The sequence below is a fragment of the Crotalus tigris genome, unplaced genomic scaffold (genome assembly GCF_016545835.1).
Source record: "Crotalus tigris isolate CLP2741 ecotype Arizona unplaced genomic scaffold, ASM1654583v1 scf7180000019583.1695794, whole genome shotgun sequence".
NCBI lineage: Eukaryota > Metazoa > Chordata > Lepidosauria > Squamata > Viperidae > Crotalus > Crotalus tigris.
Window position 1 is genome coordinate 1,429,249 of NW_024097605.1, and position 19,868 is coordinate 1,449,116.

The 19,868-nt window shown below is 42.0% G+C and overlaps 1 protein-coding gene across 2 annotated transcripts in view; it reads right to left on the minus strand.

Moving 5' to 3' along the window:
• Positions 1-19,868, minus strand: part of PPM1H (protein phosphatase, Mg2+/Mn2+ dependent 1H) — a 225,729-nt gene that overhangs the window by 5,963 nt on the left and 199,898 nt on the right. The window contains exon 10 of one of the 2 annotated variants that reach the window (XM_039363748.1): positions 10,349-10,407. The exons of the other annotated variant lie outside the window; for it this stretch is intronic. Coding sequence (XP_039219682.1) covers positions 10,401-10,407 — 7 coding nt within the window. The 3' untranslated portion in view covers positions 10,349-10,400. Of the gene's footprint in view, positions 1-10,348; positions 10,408-19,868 lie in introns of those variants that run through there. 2 annotated transcript variants of the gene reach the window in all.

The window sequence follows — 19,868 nt, forward strand, 5'->3', positions numbered from 1 at the left end:
AAGGTATTTGTCTTTCATATTTTCATAACATTTTAGATTCTGGTAAACATTTCTGCAACAATTCTGAACATTGGGGGGCTTTTTTCCCTTCAGAATGGGAGGATGACCAGCCCTATGTAGACCTTACATTACCCCAGGAGCCCCAAGAGACCCAGCCATGCACAAGCTACACAACACGAATGCTGTTAGGAGGTATAATATCTAGCATTTTATCCAACTACAAAATCATTAGTATTATTTTTTTAGAAACTAAAGGGAGGGGAGCGGTATTACATTATTAGGAATGTTGGTGATAGCCTTTTGTTTGTTTGTTTAACCAGAGCCGGCCTGCAAAAATGCATGGAGGTGGACTTCCCGCATCCCCAGCAGACAGTCATAAATGTGATTCCATGCCAGCATCTTAACCAGAAGGGGAGATATGTCATTCTACGCCACAGCTACAAGCCCCTAACTCTGCAAACTCTCAGAATATGAACAATGTTTATTTGGATATGGTACAGGAATGGGAGAAGCCTATCAGGAATTTCAGGGCTGTGGAATATTATCAACACTATAGATTTATTAATCTTGACCGAATCCAGTCTTTTGTAGATGCTATAGAGGCTATTCATAATGTGATACAGCCTCTTTTGAATAATGTTGCTAGGGACATAGGTCCAAACGATTTTGTTCAACTCCGGCTGGATGCAGAGGGGTTAAATCATCCTCTCTTTTCTCTTAGGAGGAATAAATGCTGAGGATTTTCTGACCGGTATTGAAAATCTGCTGCAAAGTAAGGCCGAGATATTGTGGGGGGGTAATTTGCAGTTAGTGGTTACCGTCGTGAAGAAAAAGGAGGGGGGAGGTCTTAGGAAGTTAAGCACTGTGCTGCTCACCAGAGTCCTGGAGAAAAAAAGACAGCACCTAGTAGATTTCAATGTGGGAGGTGAATTTCTATGTTTTGCTAGCTGTTTGCTCTGGCTGATTGGCGGGGATGTTAGAAATCAAGAAATTATTACCAGGGCCAGGGAACTTCACAATAGACTGGGTGTTTCCACAGAAAACAGAATTGACTTTTCTCAGATACACCTCTTTGAAGAAGCTTTAAGGGTCACTATAAAGATCTTGTTTTATATGCAGGACGGTTGGCGGTTTTTTGTCACAGGTAGCCCCCAGCAAGAAAAAATAGTGTTTATATTGTTACACAACAAGCATTATTATGGCATCAAAAATATCAAGGGCTTCCTGGGTGAACGCTATTTCTGTAAATTCTGCCACACACCCTACCACCACAAATTTAGTCATGGCTGTCAATATATCTGCAGAGCCTGCCTCACCCAAGAATGCCAGCAGGTGGTGGAAGAGAAGGCGCGCTGCTGTAGGTGCAAAGAGTTTTGCCGGTCTAAGGTGTGTCTTGAAAGACACACACAGCTTGCTATGGAGGGAAAAGTTGACTGTAAGAATAAAGAATATTGTGAAACGTGTGGGGTTTACGTCTTTAGCCCCCACAAAAAGTGCAAGGAAACCAAGTGTGGACAGTGCTTTGAGAAGGTTGAAAGCTTGGAAGGGCATTTATGCTTTCTAAATTCGTTGGACTGGCCGCGAATCGGCAAAAGATACATCATTTATGATTTTGAATGCTGTCAAGAGACAGGCATCCATATACCTAATTATGCCTGCCCAGGGATATGTTGAAGGATGAGGATGATAAAGATGTTGTGAGGTGGGATTGTTATGGTGTTAGGTGCCTGGAGCAGTTTGTAAAGAATTTTATAAATCATAAGTTTAAAGGATGTACTTTTATCGCTCACAACTCCAAAGGTTATGACGGGTACCTAGTACTGAAGCAGTTGATCCGTGAAAAGGTTAGGGTTCAGCTTATAAGTCGGGGGGGGGGAACTTTTGTGTATCACCCTGCCAGATTATAAGATCCGGTTTATTGATAGCCTCTCATTTTTGCCCCTTAAATTAAGCAAATTACCCAAAGCTATGGGGTTTCAAGGCTGCAAAGGATATTTCCCCCACTTGTTCAATACAATGACCAATCAAGACTACGTGGGGCCACTCCCTGAAACCAAGTATTACAGCCCTGAAACCATGATGCCCGGGGAGAGAGAAGAATTCATGAAATGGCACTCTGCTAATACAGGTACTGTGTTTAAACTAAAGAAGGCTCTGGCTTACTATTGCAGACAAGATGTAGATATATTAAGAGAGGCCTGTATTCGATTTAGGGAACAGGTGATGGAAATGACTGAGCGAGAGTGTTTCAGGAGGGTCGGGGGGGATATTGTTGAGGAGATAGCGATTCGATGCATTGACCCCTTCTAACATATCACACTGGCATCTGTCTGTATGGCCCAGTACCGGTTCATGTATTTGAAGAGCTATACCATTGCATTAGCTCCTTTGGACAATTATCACAAGACACAGAAAAGGTATTCAGCTCCGGCAATTCAATGGTTGTTGCATATAGAGCACACTGAGAATCTCAATATCCAGCATGCTTTGAAGGGGGGTGAAAAGCAAGTAAGCAAATATTTTTTGGATGGTTTTGCTGTCATAAATGGAACTCCCACAGCTTTTGAATTTCACAGTTGTTTTTTTCATGGGTGCCCTGTCTGCTACTCTGAAAAAGACTTCAACAAATTACTTGATTCAACATATGGAGGCCTGCACAACCGTACTAAGATTAAAGAAGAGTACCTCAGGGACCAGGGGTATGCTGTGCGCTACATCTGGGAACATGAATGGAGGGCCATGGTGGAGGATGACACCTCTTTGAAGCAGTTTCTAGTTGAGAATAAGCTCCCAACTCCTTTGAATCCTCGAGATGCTTTTTTTGGTGGTAGAACAAATGCTACATGCCTGTACTACAAACCAAAACCCGGTGAACAAATCTTATACTATGATTTCACCAGTTTGTACCCGTTTGTGAATAAGACCAAGGAGTACCTAATTGGCCACCCGCAAATCATCTACCAAAACTTTGGGGACATAAAGCAATATTTTGGGTTGGCCAAAGTCAAAGTGTACCCACCAAGGAATCTCTATTTCCCAATCCTACCCCACAAATCAGGGGGCAAATTAATGTTTAGTTTGTGCGCAACCTGCACAGAAAAACTGCAAACCACCCCCTGTAAACACAGTGATGAGGAAAGAGCTCTGACTGGGACATGGTGTACCATTGAATTGAATGTAGCTTTAGAAAAAGGTTACAGAATTGTTGAAATCTATGAGATCTGGCATTTTGAAAGAACATCAAATGAGCTATTTTCAGGTTATATGAACACGCATCTCAGACAGAAACAGGAGGCCAGTGGTTACCCTGACTGGTGCAAAACAGAACAGGATGAAGAGCAATATATTCAGGATTATGAAAAGATGGAAGGTGTCCGCTTACGACGTGACCACATTGAAGAAAATCCTGCTAAAAGACAGATTGCCAAGCTGTTTTTAAATTCACTGTGGGGCAAGTTTGGTCAGAGCACCAATCACCTGACCACATCCATGGTGACAAACCCTGAGGATTTATTCAAATACCTTTTTGTGCCCTATTATGATGTTTCCTCATGTGAGTTTGTGGATACAGAGACAGTCGTTGTGACATGGAAAACAGCCAAGAACCACCCCACCAAATCGACATGCACTAATGTATTTATCGCCAGCTTTACTACTGCTTATGCCCGGCTGGAATTATACAGACTACTGGACGGGCTGGGCGATAGGTGTCTGTACCATGACACCGATTCAATCATTTTTGTAAGTAGAGAGGGGGCGTGGACACCTCCTTTGGCTGATTATTTAGGACAGCTGACAAGTGAGATTCCACCAAACACTACGATAACAGAGTTTGTTGCAGCTGGTCCCAAAACGTATGCTTATGCTTTGTCCAACGGGGAAACGGTGCTAAAAGTGAAGGGGATCACGCTAAACTGTGGTAATAGCAACAAGGTTAATTTTGACAGCTTGAAAGATTTGGTAGATGATTATTGTGTGTCTGGTGCAGAGAGAAAAAAGGAGATCGGGGTAGAGCAGTTGGGGATTGTTAGGGTTAAGAAAAATTGGACCCTAGAAACGCGGGTCCTCCGAAAAACTCTAAAAGTAGTGTATAATAAAAGGTTATTAAAGAGTGAGGATTACTGTACGCTGCCTTACGGTTATTAAGGATGGCAGAAAACATTGCACAATTTGTACATCCTTTCTCCTGTATTATAAGCGGCCCGTCCAATTCTGGCAAATCTTTTTTTATCAAACAAATGTTAGAACATGGTGATGTTGTGTTGTCTCAAATGCCTCAAAATATTGTATGGTTTTATAGTTGTTGGCAACCTCTGTACAAAGAACTGCTTAATAAAGTTCCTTATATTAAGTTTATGGAGGGGCTTCCGTCTTCTTTTGAAGATGATGATTTGTTTCCGCCAAAACAAATCACTCTAGCTGTGATAGATGATCTCATGGCATCGGCCGGTGACAGCGATCAAATAGAGAAGGCTTTTACACAGTACGTCCATCACAGAAACCTGAGCATTATTCTCATACTACAAAACCTGTTCTTTCAAGGTAAGAAAATGAGAACAATAGCTCTGAATTCCAAATATTTGGTTTTGTTCAGCAGCCCCCGTGATCAGATGCAAATTGTCACACTGGCCAGGCAAATGTATCCCACTAACACAAAGTATTTTTTAGAAGTATTCCAAGATGCCACTCACAAACCACATGGGTACCTTTTGGTAGATTTGGCAGCCACCACTCCAGAATCCTACAGGTTGAGAACAGGCCTCTTCCCGCCTGATTGGCCTACTGTTTACACAATGAAAAAGAAGTGTAAAAAGCAGTAGCTCAGTTACCCTAGCACTAGTTCATTTAAGATGTCAGAGAGGGTACGTAGAAATTGGGGGCTTTTAAAAATCTTAGTAAAGGCTGGACCAAGACAGAGAAAAGCCATCTTATGCAATGCTAACAATGACCTGGTGGGGGCAATAGCAGAAATATCTCTGAACACCCTAAAAGGAAACCTTCCTCTGAAACCTTCACAATTCCGGTCTCTAAAGAGAAAGAAAGGTGTCATTAAAAAGTTGAGTGATAGAAAGGTCTCACTCAAAAAGAAGAAGAAGATCATACTTCAGTCGGGTGGTTTTATCGGGCCCTTACTAGGGACAGCTATTCCGCTGTTGACTAGCCTGTTAGCTGGATAAACCATGGATCATGCCGAGAAAATGTACCTGGTGTCGCGTCATCAGATGGAGCAACTACAGGGTAGGCCACCTACTATGGGGGCTATAGCCACTAACCGGTTGGATGATGAGATGTGTACCATTCTTCAGAGAGCTGATTTGTCTGAGGATGACAAGATTAAGCTCTACAATTCTGCACTGCAGAGGTATCTAAGACTGACCAGGCAAAATGAATCTGAAAAGGACAGACTGAATCTCATTTATCCACCGGAAGAGCCTCGACCACTTCCAACTTTACCAGAACAGCCGCCACAGCCATCTCCACAGGACACAAATCCTAAGGGGTGTGAGCACCCATTACAGGAAAAATGCAGAACTTTTATTGAACAAAATGAAGCAGCATCAGGACGTCTCAACCTGGGATGATCGTGGTACCTTTTTATACAAAGGGGTCCCTATTCCTGGTACTAATATTTTAGACTTGGTAAAAGGAGCCTCACAACACCGAGCTCCTACTGAGAAGCGGAAACCTACAGGCTGGGATGACTTTATGAATGCTATGGCTGAGGTGAATGTTCCAACCTCTGTGTTGGGATCTACAACTGTTAAAGAGCAAATAGAAAAGTTGAAAGATTCTCTGGTTGTTAAGGATGAAGCTGCTACTAACCCCGTCTCTGTTATGACACCCCCTTTTGGAACTCAGAAGCCTCTGATTACCGGTACCCCCTCTAGCCCTTGGACATTAAATCCTAGAAGTAGGTTCAAGTTTGGTGACTGGCTCAATTTGTAAAATGAATAAAAACACAGTGAAACAAGTAAAAACGTTTAAGTCTTTTTCTTTATTTTACAATAAGGCATGCATGTCTGCATGCATTGGTGACGGTTACAGGTTCCAAGCCCCCTTCCCACCTTTATAGTTTTTACAAACAGCTTTACCATTTGATCATTTTTAATATCGGCATTGGAGTACATCTTTAAAATATTTTCATAGTCCACTCCTTTAGTCCGGTTCAGTAGAAAAAACGCACAGTGTTGCCCACAGGTCACAGCGCTGGGGTGTTGCAGTTGACGTTGGTGAAATGTGTACTTCTCAGCTTGCTGCTCTAAAAACATCACTATAGAGCCAGGAAAGTCAGGGCTATCCGGCGGTCTTCCATAAGAATCAAAAAATTCACCATATCCAGGAGATGGGAAGTAGAGGGCCAGCCAGTGTTCACCAGGCAGAGTGTGAGGGTGAGTATTTACAATTAATCCAAAAGGTCTTTTGGAGATATGTCTCTGGGGTAGCAGATCACAAGGGTAGACCCCTAGAAAGGCAGTATTTCCAGAGAACAATTGGAGGAGCTGCAGTGTGTCCATACTCACATATAATCAAAAAGCACATTCCTTGTGTGACTTATTTCAATAAGGTTTTCAAAAATTGCATAGAGAATCATGTTGACGGTGTTGGGGAGGGGTTGTGCAAATCTAATTTCGGCTCTGAGGTTACCATTCTTGATCAAAGAATAGTGCTCAGAACACCCCTGATCAGGACTCAAGTCAAAACAATACAAAGTATACCCTCGGTTAAACTCTTCCCGGCTGATTATCAGTGGCCTGTCTTTCATGCCTTTGCCTGTGGCTTGCACCATCTGCATGTACTCTCTCACAAAAAGACCGTGTTCATAATCAGGCTGAAGAGGCTTTGCAGGGATCTGCTCGCCATCACAATACAGGGCGCAAAAATTGACATTGCAATATTGAAAATTGAACGGGTTTCTTTCATAATTCCCACTAAAAGATGCATTGTCCACAAACCCAATCACTAATTGTTTAGGTAGCTGCCCCAGAAATAGATTTTCCTGATTACACACAAGGCTCCCTGCAGGAATGCTGTAAACCTTCATCCCCACTCGATCAATGGGGTATTTGGCATTGGAGGTGAGCAAAGCTTCTGCATGGCCAAGGCGCACTCCCGGGGCTATTTTTACACGTTTTACAAAGAGAGAAGCTGCCAGGAGTTGCACTTTATAATTCTCATTGCCGTCCTTCATCACACAAAATTCATTTCTGCTTCTTGTGAGTTTGACTTTCACATCAACGCCATTAATCAGCAGTCTGTCTTGAAAAAACAGATCGCTATGCAGAGGCCCTAGCAAATCCCATTTACGACTACCGGCCGTGTGTCTTGCTCTCGCTTTGAAACCGGAGTTCCCAGCAGCTGTCAGCAGAGTACTCTCCATGAGTTCTGAGTCATCTTTGTAAAAAACCCCAGCTGTAAATTGGGTACCCAGTGCATCACTACCAAAGTTCAAAATCAGTTCAATCATGGCCCGATAAGAATAGCAATGATGGCTCTGTGTAATGAGCCGATCTCCCAAAGTAACATCCAGCTGGTTAAATAGTGATCCTATAGGGTAGTTGGTCAGGCCCACCCTTGCTCCATCATCAATATCCGTCCCATCCGCTTTTGCAATCTTGCAACTCACATACAGCAGGGTGTTGTTTAAATCCGTGTAATGCTCGCCATGCCCCGTGATAAAAAATTCCAGGGGAGCATTGGGTGTTAGCGCTGATAAAGGAGGGATCTCGACATAGGTACTGTTTTCAATACTGGTCTGTGTAGGCGCCAGTTGAAAAAGATCCAGTTCTGATTTAACACATTCCTCTGAAGCAGAATGAATAAATGACATATTGTATTAGAATATGTCTTCCTTGTCACAGAGCTTCCTCTTCTGCTCACGTCTCCTCTTGGTATGACGGGCCTTTTTCACAAGTCTTCTCTTTTTAAACGGACTAGGCGGGCCCGATGCATAATTCTTCCTGGCTATGAACAACCCTGATCCATCCTGCCCCCTTTCAACAACTTGGGATACAAGATTCCCCGCAACATCTCTGACAATGTTTTTGGCAGCAGATTTCACCTGCGGCTTAATGATTTCTAATCCACGCCTCAAAAAAGGCATTGCTTTTCGAAAAAGCCCACGGAAAGACCCCCTAACCCTGTCCCGTACATAATGGGGGCTCCTCAGAAGCCTGGAAGGCCTCCACCGGCTTGTGCCCTGTAGTAAGCCACGTAGTCTTGAGGGTTCCCGTGCTCCTTGATTACAACCATCCTTCACTTTTCCGAGGCCTAAAATGAAGCTTGACAATCACCTTCCCGTTATAAAAACGCACGTTTTTGTCCTGGTCGGTTTTGATTTCTATAGTAACGGTATCGATGTGATGTTTGCTGACTGGTACATAATGTGGACGGTCATAGGTTATTGTGATGAAATCGTCTTGCCCTTGCACAGGCACACAGCGCAGTAATGGCACATAGTAGTCACCCACTATCTGGAGCTCTACAATGTCTGTGTAAACATATAAGGTGTTGAATCCAGGGAACGTACTTAACAGATGTCCAAGTTCTCCGCTAACTAGAATGGTATGCGGTTCATCACCTTTAAGGTTAATTTTTCGACCCACTGCATTATACTGTAGGGTTGTCTTAGGGCTGTCCTTGGCACTTGATATAAGCTTGTTCATATTTTCTAACAGTTGTCGGATGCTACTATAGTATCCGCTTCTCAAAGAAAAATGCCATCTCTTTCTCTCATTAGCAATTTCAAAATATCCAGGAGAAGTTAATGTGTGCTAACTATGCGGATACTGTATCTCTGCTAGCCCTACTTCCCATGACCCTGGAAGATCCAACGATCTTGCTAATTGTATAGTAAAATTAGAATTTCTGTTTTGGGGGAAAATTGCTGCTGACGCATTGCTGGGAAGGGTGATGTAAAACTCTGCCATATCAAAGATGCTGTACTTCAGTCTCCTTAACCCAACTGTTGAACTTCTCTGGCCATCCAGTCCATTTGACTAGAAATTCTCTGTGTCTCCCCCGCCCTCTTTTTTGGATAATTTTATCTATTCTGTATATGCGCTGTTGGTCAGCAGGAACCTTTTGGAGCTCCTCAAAGTAAAAAGTCCCCTTTACAGGGTCACCAGTGTAATCATTTAATCTATACACTGCTCTTTCCCCCCTCGTCTGCAGTTCTTTGACGATGAATATCTCATCTGTATAGGTTTGCTGATAGCCCTTTTCAAACTTACCCTTCAGTCTGGATACCCTGACATGATCTCCCATCTTAAGACATTTTTCCTTTCTTTTTCTTTTTAAAGCTGCCCCATAAAGTCTCATCCACACACCCCTTTCGTTAGACAAATTTACAGTGTTAGGAGCAGTACCGATGCTACGATGGTAAGCGCTATTGTACCCCTGAATAGTATCTGCTAAAATGTCCACATACCGGTGGGTATTTCTAGCTGTGAAATATCTCCAGAGTTTGTTTTTTAGGATTCTATTAAACCTCTCTATAATGGCTGCTTTAGTTTCACTATGAGTGACAAAATGATGAATGCCGTAACGTGCTAAAAGTTTCTTCAGTGGAATATTCAAGAACTCTTTACCTGCATCTGTCTGTAATTTTCGGGGTGCACGTCCTGTTTGAAAGATATTCTGGAAAGCGGATGTAACTTCCCTCCCTGATTTATCAGATAAAGGGGAGGCCCAGGCATATTTAGATAACACATCGATAACTGCTAAGATGTACTTTTTTCCATGATTCTCTTTAGAAAATTTGGAGACATCTATGAGGTCAGCCTGCCATTGATGATCTAAGCCAGACACTACTGTTTTATTTCTAGGAAAATTAATTCTTGCAGGCTTATGAAGCGTATAAGCGTCTTCCCCTGACAGCCACGTCTTGACTTGCTTCATGGTCAGGTTTTTATCATGTTTTCTAGCTTCCTGAAAAAGGGCATTCACACCTCCATAACTCCCTACACACCCCGGAGTATAATAAATACGACTTAAAAGCTTTTCATGCATCGTTATACTGAAAGACCACTGACAAATGTTCAAGTGTTGACATTAACACAGTCTTTTATTGGTTATACAGAATTCAGAGGGTGCACGGCTCCGCCATCAGAAAAATATCCCTCATCACCACTATCAGAATCAGAAGATAATAACACGCTATTTTATAATACTCTGACCCGCCTGTGCCCCACAAATCACGTCCGCAGTCACAAGCAAACCAGTCTTTACACAAATTGCAGCTCTTTAACTCACAAGGTAGATAGCGTGGTCTCTGGGATAGCTCATAATCCCTGTTATAGTCTAGATCAGAAAAATCTGCAGAAGCTTTCTGACCACGGCGATTACCACAGGAATCTAAAAGCGGGGTGTCTTGAAGTGTTTGCTGTCTAGGTATTACTAATTCAGAGTCTGCAAAATATAAAGCACATCCTGTTAGCGGTGTATCCGCTCCAGCACCATTTACATTATCATAAATAAAAACATATTTACTTACAATTGCTGGGAGATAATGTAGTATCATTCACCATTTCACAGGCTTTCCGATAAGTACTCTGCATCTCATCGTTAAAGTTACAACACACCATGCTACAGCCATGCAACACAGGTCTGAATAAAAAAATTTTTTTATCATAACCCATGCAACAGATTTTGTTGCATTCTGTTGGCTGGGGCCTTGTATCAGAGTGTCCGACGCTATCTTTTGCTGTTGGTGTAAAAACAGCTTTGGAATCAGAGGTTGACATCTTCAAAAGACTGCTGGGGTTAAATCGCTAGCTGTTCAGGCCTGCCCACACAAACTCCCCTGCCCCTTGCAATGACACACCCTTGAGCATTGCGCATGCCCAGATCACGGGGAGCATGACATGCCCGGGCATGTCCCTGCCCGCACAAACTCCCCTGCCCTCTTGCAATGACACGCCCTTGAGCATTGCGCATGCCCAGATCACGGGGAGAATGACATGCCCGGGCACATCCCAAACAAGGCCTAACCCCCCTTTTTTTACTAGCAGACTGACAGATACATGCATGGCTGCTTGCTGCTTGCCTCTTGTGAGCCTGGTTGGCTGCTTGCCTCTTGTGAGCATTTTAATTCCTGTTAATATTCCTTGTCTTTTGCTATAGTGGGGAGGGGGGCAGAATAAATTTTATTCAGGATGCAAATGGCAAAACATGTGTCTTTAGATTTTTTACAATGGTAAAAACCAGCTGTGGGTTTTAAAAGGGGCTGGGCTTGTTTGTTTTTCCCCCTGCGTTCGAGGAAATGCTTTTAAAGCCACCTAGAAATAAATACCTTTTAGAAAAAATATCTTTTAGAAAAAGGGGTTAAATGCAGGCTCTGGCTGCCTTTCAGGGGATTCTTTTTCCCCAGCTTTTGAGGCACTGATTTTTAAAACTCCACAAAAATTAAAAGCATCGTTAGGCTAGAATGATTAGAAATAAAAAGAGAAAGTCATAGAAAATGATAAAATTAAACTGCTCTGGGACTTCAGAATTCAAACAGACAAGCACCTGCAACATAACACCCCAGACTTAACAATTGTCAATAAGAAAGACAAAAAAAGTCTGTATAGTGGACGTGGCAGTGCCTGGAGACAGCAGAATAGACGAGAAAGAACTGGAGAAGATAACAAAATACAAAGACCTACAAATAGAAATAGAAAGACTGTGGCAAAAGCAAGCAAGGGTAGTACCAATAGTAATAGACTCCTTGGATGCAATCCCAAAACAACTGGAGCACCACTTGAACACCATTGGCATTGACAAATTCGCTATTAGTCAATTGCAAAAGGCGGCCTTACTAGGAACTGCTTCCATCCTGCGACGATATCTGTAATACCATCAAACATCCACATCTGCCTATCCCAGGTCCTGGGTAAGAACTCGATAGGTAGACAAAATGCCAAATCCAGTCTGAACATCTGGCTGACTGTGCAATGATCCATAATGATGATAATAAAAAACAGTTGGAAGGGACCTTGGAGGTCATCTAGTCCAACCCCCTGCTCAGGCAGGAAACCCTATACATTTCATACAAATGTCTGTCCAGTCTCTTCTTAAAAACTTCCAGTGTTGGAGCATTCACCGCTTCTGAAGGCAGGTTGTTCCACTGGTTAATTGTTCTAACTGTCAGGAAGTTTCTCCTTAGTTCTAGGTTGCTTCTCTCCTTGATTAGTTTTCCGTCTGTTGCTTCTTGTCCTGCCTTCAGGCGTTTTGGAGAATAGCTTGACTCCCTCTTCTTTGTGGCAGCCCCTGAGATATTGAAACACTGCTATCATGCCCCCCCCCCTGTCCTTCTCTTCATTAAACTAGACATATCCAATTCCAGCAACTGTTCCTTATATGTTTTTGCCTCCAATCCCCTAATCATCTTTCTTGCTCTTCTCTGTACTCTTTCTAGAGTCTCAACATCTTTTTTACATCGTGGTGATGCAGTATTCCAAGTATGGCCTTACCAAGGCATTGTAAAGTGGTATTTCATGTGATCTTGATTCTATCCCTCTGTTAATGCAGCCTAGCACTGTGTTGGTTTTTTTGGCAGCTGCAGCACACTGCTGGCTCATATTTAAGTGATTGTCCACGAGGACTCCGAGATCCCTCTCACAGTTACTACTATTGAGCAAGTTACCCCCTATACTATACCTGTACATTTGGTTTTTCTTGCCTAAATGTAGCATCTTACTTTTTTCACCAGTCAGCCAGCTACAAATCCATCTGGTGGTGATGCTGTCTAACCCACATTTTTCTATCTTATCAAGTAGTAGATTGTGATCTACTTTATCAAATGCCTTACTGAAGTCTAAGTAAATTATATCCACAGCATTCCTCTGATCTACTAATTTTGTCACTTGCAATAAGATTTGTCTGGCATGATCTGTTTTTGACAAACCCATGTTGGATTTTCGTAATGACTTTGTTTGCCTCTAGGTGTTGGCTGATTCGTTGTTTGATTATCTTTTCCAGAATCTTCCTATGTATTGAGGTCAGGCTGATCTGTAATTTCCTGGATCCATTTTTTTTTCCTTTTTTGAAGCCAAATAGTTGAAGCCAACAAATTCAAAGCATCTGGAACAAATCAAGTTGCCTGCTTGTGATCTAGAATAAGTATAACCAGTACAGTACAACTAGAAAAGGCTTATAATCTTTCATCCTTTAAATATGGTTGTTTTAAGTGTAATAAAAATTAAGGAACATTAACATTAGAGATTCTCAATAGTTAAAAATATACAGATATTACAGAAGAAACAATACTAAAATTAAATAAAGCAGGTAAATGGAAGTTTAAAAAATCTGATAGAAAATAGATAAAGCATGTAAATAATGAAGAGTGCTTTTTTTCTTGGCAATACATGAGCAAGAAGATGCTCCAAGTAATCTGAGGATTAATATTAATAAAAAAATTCTCCTCTAATGTAGGGAATTTGAGATGCAACTTTTAAAGCAACTTTACAAAATTGCTGAAGTAGCTTTCAAGCAATCAGTCATCCCTAAGGAAGTACCTAATTGGTATAGCACTTCAGAATATACATTTGGTTCCTCCTGAAATGTATTGATCATGGAACTACTGCAAAGATAACAGAAGGCACTTTGGGCAAGCAATCTGAACTATTCATTTTTATTTACTCCCTTGAAAAAGAAATGCTTAGTGCAAACAATAATAAGGGAAGAGCAGAAAGAAAAATGAGACACAGCTCTCATTTGAACTCTCCTTAAGATCTACTCCTATAATGTCACTAAGAAGTGATAATATACGAGTGGATCTTAAGGACAATTTAAGAAAAATATTTACCCAAAGATGTGCTCAAATTTCAGAATGCTATTGTCAACGTTGTGACAATTAAGAAACTGCAATCATTTTACCTTTTGCTTTTACTGTGCTTTTTCTGCTGTTTGAGATATTTAGATGTAGAAGGGGGGATGAGGGAATGCGCTCGAGTGTTTTCAGTTAGCCATAACAATTGCAGATGTGTGTGAACTCAAGTTCAATGTTAGATAAAGTTTTGGTGGGTTGAGAAGTTGGGAGGAGAGCCCGCGTTTTGGAATAAATGGTGAATGTGATTTATGACAGTCTTTCCGGGGTGGGAATTACAACATTACTTTGTATCTGGGGGAGGGAACTTCAGTCTTCGGTTCAACTATGTAAGTGACAACCCAAGGCATCAAGAGCGGTATGTTAGCACCGGCAGCGGCGCCCCTATGCAAGCCTGAGCATAGCCCGGACTATCACCAGTGCAGGGAGAGTTCTGATCATCACCGATACCAGGACAGCCCAGACTGTCACTATCACCGTCGAAGTCCCAAGCCTTGCCATCAGCAACGCAGCCCTGAATACTGTCACCAATGCTACATCAACCCTGGGCCCATGCCAAGGTTTGATTAGGCAGGGGCCATTCAATGTGCCTTGCTAGACAGGGAACAACCTGTAAGAACCCCAACCTTTTAAACCCATTTTTGTCAGAGACCCTAAGAAGTTAACTTTCTTTTTGAACCAAGTGCGTTCCTACATGAACCGAAATGCCAATGCCTATCCGGACCCTGCCGCAATGGTCGATGTCATAGCGGCAAACCTGGAGGGGGAGGCATTGGAGTGGCTGAATAGTTTGCACAACGAGCAAGCGCCGGAGCTGTGGGACTACAACCTATTCATCCAAGGCCTAAGAGCCAGGTTTCAGGACGAATCCATAGCTCTGCAGGCAGAGAAGGACATTCATGAAGTGAAACAGGCAGGTAGACCAGTGAAGGAATATGTGCATGAATTCTGGAGGGTCACAGGGCATATTGAGCAGTGGCCACAATGATCCCTGGTGCACCATTTCAAGAACAGCCTGGACACCAATCTGTTCCAAGCCTGTGTCTATCGTGGGATTCCTGACCAACTGCAGGAATCCCACGATAGATGGACAGTAAAGATGGACATCGACCTGACCCATTACAAGAAGCCGACGACTCCCGCACCAGGACTGAGGCCAGAACCAGCAAGACAACCCCCAGCGGCAGGTGCGGTGGAACCTCCTAGACCGTCTTTGGCCCCACCGATCAAATTTTTAGATGTGGCCAGCCGGGTCACCGGGCAGCGGCTTGCCCTGTCCTGTTCCTGCAGCAGAGAGGCAATTCAGCCCCACCAGAGAAAAGAAAAGTAATCCAGCCATCTGCCAGGGAGAAGTCAAATTGGGTCACGCAGGAACCAGTTGCCCAGGTCACCTCGCCCACTCAAGAGAGAGTTGAAACCTCAGCTGATTCAGGCACTGCGTTGGTTCCTTATGACAGCGATGATGAGGGAGAGAATGACCCAATGGTAAGTCGACCTAGTCCATCTTTTTCCCTTTCAGCCAAACTTATAGTTCCTAAGACAGGAACTCAAATAGACTTATGGGTACTGGTAGAGTCAGGGTACAGGACTTATGGGTACAGGTAGAGACACAATGCATTATCAGCCTGCCAATTGCTCTCAAATTGGGCATTCGGGCAAGGTTACTCTCCAAACCCATGAAGTTTGAACAGGCAGATGGGTCTTTAATGGGAGGAATCCTAGTCACTCACCTAACTGAGCCAGTGTGGCTAGAAATAGGTGAACATTGGGAGCTTATCCATTTTGTGGTGGCTCTGAAAATGACTGAAGCAGTGATCCTAGGCCTAGCTTGGTTAGACAAATGGAAACCTTTTATCTGGTGGGAAAAGGGGATGAGAACCCTAAGATTACTCATAGGACCATCCCCTCCCAGTTCCTCCTTTGACATTAGCAGTGAGATGGAGCTGCTGGCCAACACAATAAAGATAACCATCATCCCCCTGCCTGGAGAGCCACTCATCCCCAGCGAATATCTAGACTTGGCAGAAGTGTTCAGTGAAAAGGAATGTGATGTCCTGCCACCCCACAGACCGAATGACTGTGCCATTGAAATTTTACCACTGACTTGGACTGACCTTGACTTTCAGATTATCATAAAAGAGAAAATAGAAATAAAATTAACAGCTGTACTGGTGGGGGAGGACACTGATTAAATGTTCTCTGAACACAGCCTCTACTAAATGATACAGACTGATTTTGATTATCTTTGAAATGGAGCAACCCTTGGTTCAACTTGACTATAAACTTATACTGGAAAAAATGTATGAAGCTACTGATGAAATACGTTTGCAAATAAAAGAATTTACGATGGAAATAAAAAATAGAAATCCTGCTTTGAATTTACAAGCTGACTCCCAGACTTTGTATGAGCACTCTATGGACCAAGAAACAACAGAAGCAGGATTAACTAAAGGTAAAGAAGATTCCATTTTACTTCATACGCAGGCTGATGAGATCTCTGAGTAATTAAAAAGGACTGTAATTAAACTACTTACAACCCTAAAATTAACAGAAATGGACAGACAAGCCCAACGAACTGAGAACGATGCTAGCTTGGATAAACAACTATTAGCTACAAAATTGGATGTAATTGAGCTGGCCACTCAACAGTTTCAAACGTGGAGATTGGACTTTGTCAAACAACAAGGGATTATTTACAAAGGAGCTAGGTTTCTAAAACAGAAAAGAAGACGTCTCTGTTTGACTCAAAGGACACTACAAGACATAAAAAATGACTTGCTTATTGATATAGTGGTGTTGTTATGGAAACCTGTTTGGCATAGAATAAGATTTAAGAATCTGATTGAAGGTTTTATGTAATGATTTTAAAAGGCTTATTAGATATGTATTGATTTATGGCTTATGACTGTTAAATAAGATGTTAGATTGAATAAAAATTAATTAAAGGTCTGAACTTAATAATAAGGTGTTTGTCTACGTATTAATATGTTTTGGATATAGTAATTTTGAGGAGGTTAAAGAAATGTGATATTGATATTGAGGGATTGATTGTTAGATTATAAAGTATAATAGAAATAGAAAGGTATTTTTTTCACTTTTTTCTGTTTTGTTCTTTGTTTTTTTTACTTTGCTCTTTTTCTTTTCTGATATGAACTAATATACTTTTTTATATATACATTAGAACTGATAGTTACTTTGTAATGGAAGAATAGGGAAAAATAAGAAATGATATTAATAAATGTTTATTGAATATGTTAAGGAAAAAGGTAATGGGGAGACTCCCGAAGTGTTAACTATGTATTTAGATTAGAAATATGGAATATAGTAATTGAAATAAGTAAACTTCATACAGGATCTGGATTTGTGGATCTATTTACATGAAAGGTTATTGAGGATTGATAGGATTGATCTAGTATTGAAATATATCAATTTGAATATAATATGTTATTAGAGGGAAAAGAGAGGTTTTTTTTTAAATGATTTAATCTGAATTTAATGAGTATGACTTTGTTGTGTGGATAATTGATTGCCCTGCCACCACGTTGTTTCGTAAGTACTTGTCTGTAAAATGAAAAAACCAATAAAACTTGGGTTTTTTTTTAAAAAAAAGAAATTTTACCAGGAGCCAATTTTACCAAAGCCAAAAATGTATATAATGACCCCTCTCGAGGTGGAGGAGTTGCAGCAATACATTGACAAGAATTTGGCCAGAGGATTATTGAGCCAGCAAAATCCCAAGTAGCAGCCCCAGTACTATTCAAAGAAAAGAAAGATGGGTCACTCCGCCTCTGCGTTGATTATAAAGGGCTCAACTGCATGGGTGTAGAAAATATGTACCCCCTCCCTCTACTGAAGGATTTGTTAACCCATCTGGTGAAGGGGCAAATTTTTACCAAATTAGATCTGAGAGAGTCCTATTACTATGTGAGAATAAGAAAAGGCGATGAATGGAAAACTGCTTTTAACAGCCCTTTGGGCAGCTATTAGTTCAAAGTTATGCCATTTGGATTATAAGGGGCTCCTGCTGTGTTCATGCAGCTGATCAACCAGGTGCTACGCGATCATTTGTACAAAGGTGTTTTGCTGTATCTTGATGACATCTTAATCTATACCGAGACTATGGCAGACCATGTATGTTTAATGCGAGAGGTATTGAAAAATCTGTTAAGTGCTAAACTCTACATCAAACTGTCAAAGTGTGGATTTCATCAGACACTTTTGGATTATTTGGGCTATAGAATTTCCAATGAGGGCATTGAGATGGATCCAGTTAAAGTGAAAGCTGTAATTGAATGGCAGCCTTCCAAAACTCGAAAACAGCTACAAAGCTTCCTGGGGTTTACCAATTTCTACTGTCAATTCATCCCATCATTTGCTGAGATTGCTTTATCCCTGACAGAACTGTTAAAAACTGGCAAAAATGGGGGGAAACCACCACCTGGTCAGCCACTACAATGGACTATGGAATGCCAAACCACTTTTCAGAATTTAAAAACACTATCTGCTGTTGAACTAGTCTTAAAGCACCCCTACCCAGAGGAACCATTTGTTATTCAAGCCGATGCCAGCGATATGGCTGTAGGAGCAGTACTTTTGCAGAGAAATTGTGATGGGATTTTACAACCCTGTGCTTACACTTCAAAAAAGTTCACTGACACTGACACTGAGTGAAGATGGGCTGTTTGGGAGAAAGAAGCCTTTGCTATTCAATGGGCTTTGTTGACGTGGCATCATTACCTAGAGGGGAGCAAGGTGCTTATTGAAGTATGGACTGATCACAAAAACTTAGAAGCATTGGAAACTCCCAAACAAGTACTTTGGGCACAATATTTTAATCATTTTAATTTTACCCTAAAATACATACCAGGTGGGAAGAATTTTCTGGCTGATGCCCTATCCAGATTGCCCCAGTACAAAAGCCAGCAGAAACAAATCATAGACTCTATTATGTCCGCACCACAGGTTATCTCTCAAATAAATCCACAAACCCCCAATCTGCTAAGATTCCTAACCCTGGCGATCCTACAACAAAGAAGTTGAAACAAGAACTGATTAATGATCAATAGGTTAAGGGCAATCAAACCATCCTTACACATAGAGATGGGTTGGCTTACAAAGGGGGAAAATTATATCTGCCTGAATCACTCAGGCTCCAAGCGCTCCAGCGCAGCCATGATGTCAAACAGGCTGGTCGCTTTGGTTACTTGAAAACACTGCATTTAATTCGGAGGCAATTTTGGTGGCCAGGCTTGAAGAAAGATGTGGAGAACTATGTCAAAAGCTGCGCTGTATGTGCCACCATGAAGAGAATTCCAGGGAAGCCCCCAGGACTATTACAGCCTGTTGCAGACCCTTCCCAACTGTGGGAAGAGATCGCTATGGACTTTATCGGCAAGTTACCTGAAAGCAGAGGAAATACCATAATATGGACTGTGATTGATCTTTTTTCAAAGCAGGTTCATTTCATCGCCTGGTCTGGCTTCCTGTCAGCCCAGAACCTGGCTAAGATGTTCCTTAAACATATTTACAGACTACACAGCACACCAAAGCGTGTGATCTCTGACAAGGGGGTGCAATTTACAGCCAAATTCTGGAGAAATTTTCTAAAAATAATTGGCTCGACCCAAGGATTCTCATCGGCTTTTCATCCGTCTATGAATGGGGCGGCTGAAAAAGCGAACGTGATGGTGGAGCAAAATCTTAGATGCTATGTAGATTACTAACAGATGAACTGGACTGACCTCTTTCCTTTCACTGAAGTGGCTTACAACAACACAGTCCACAGACTTCCGGTTCACGGCGTTAATGGTCATGCAAAGAGAGTCGTCTCTTCGCTGGCCGGTTCTTCTTCGCCGGTAGACCTGAAAAGGGTTGAAAGTCGCCCCTCCAGGGCGACCATCGATGAGGAAGCTTCTCGTCGACTCCAGGAGGGTGGTAGCTCCTCCCACAGCTCGAGTTACTCCTTAGGGCCGACTGAGCAAAGATCAGCCAGTAAGATGGCCGATCACACAGCTGCACCAGTCGAAAGGCACAAGAACATCTAAGCTTAAAGAACCACCAT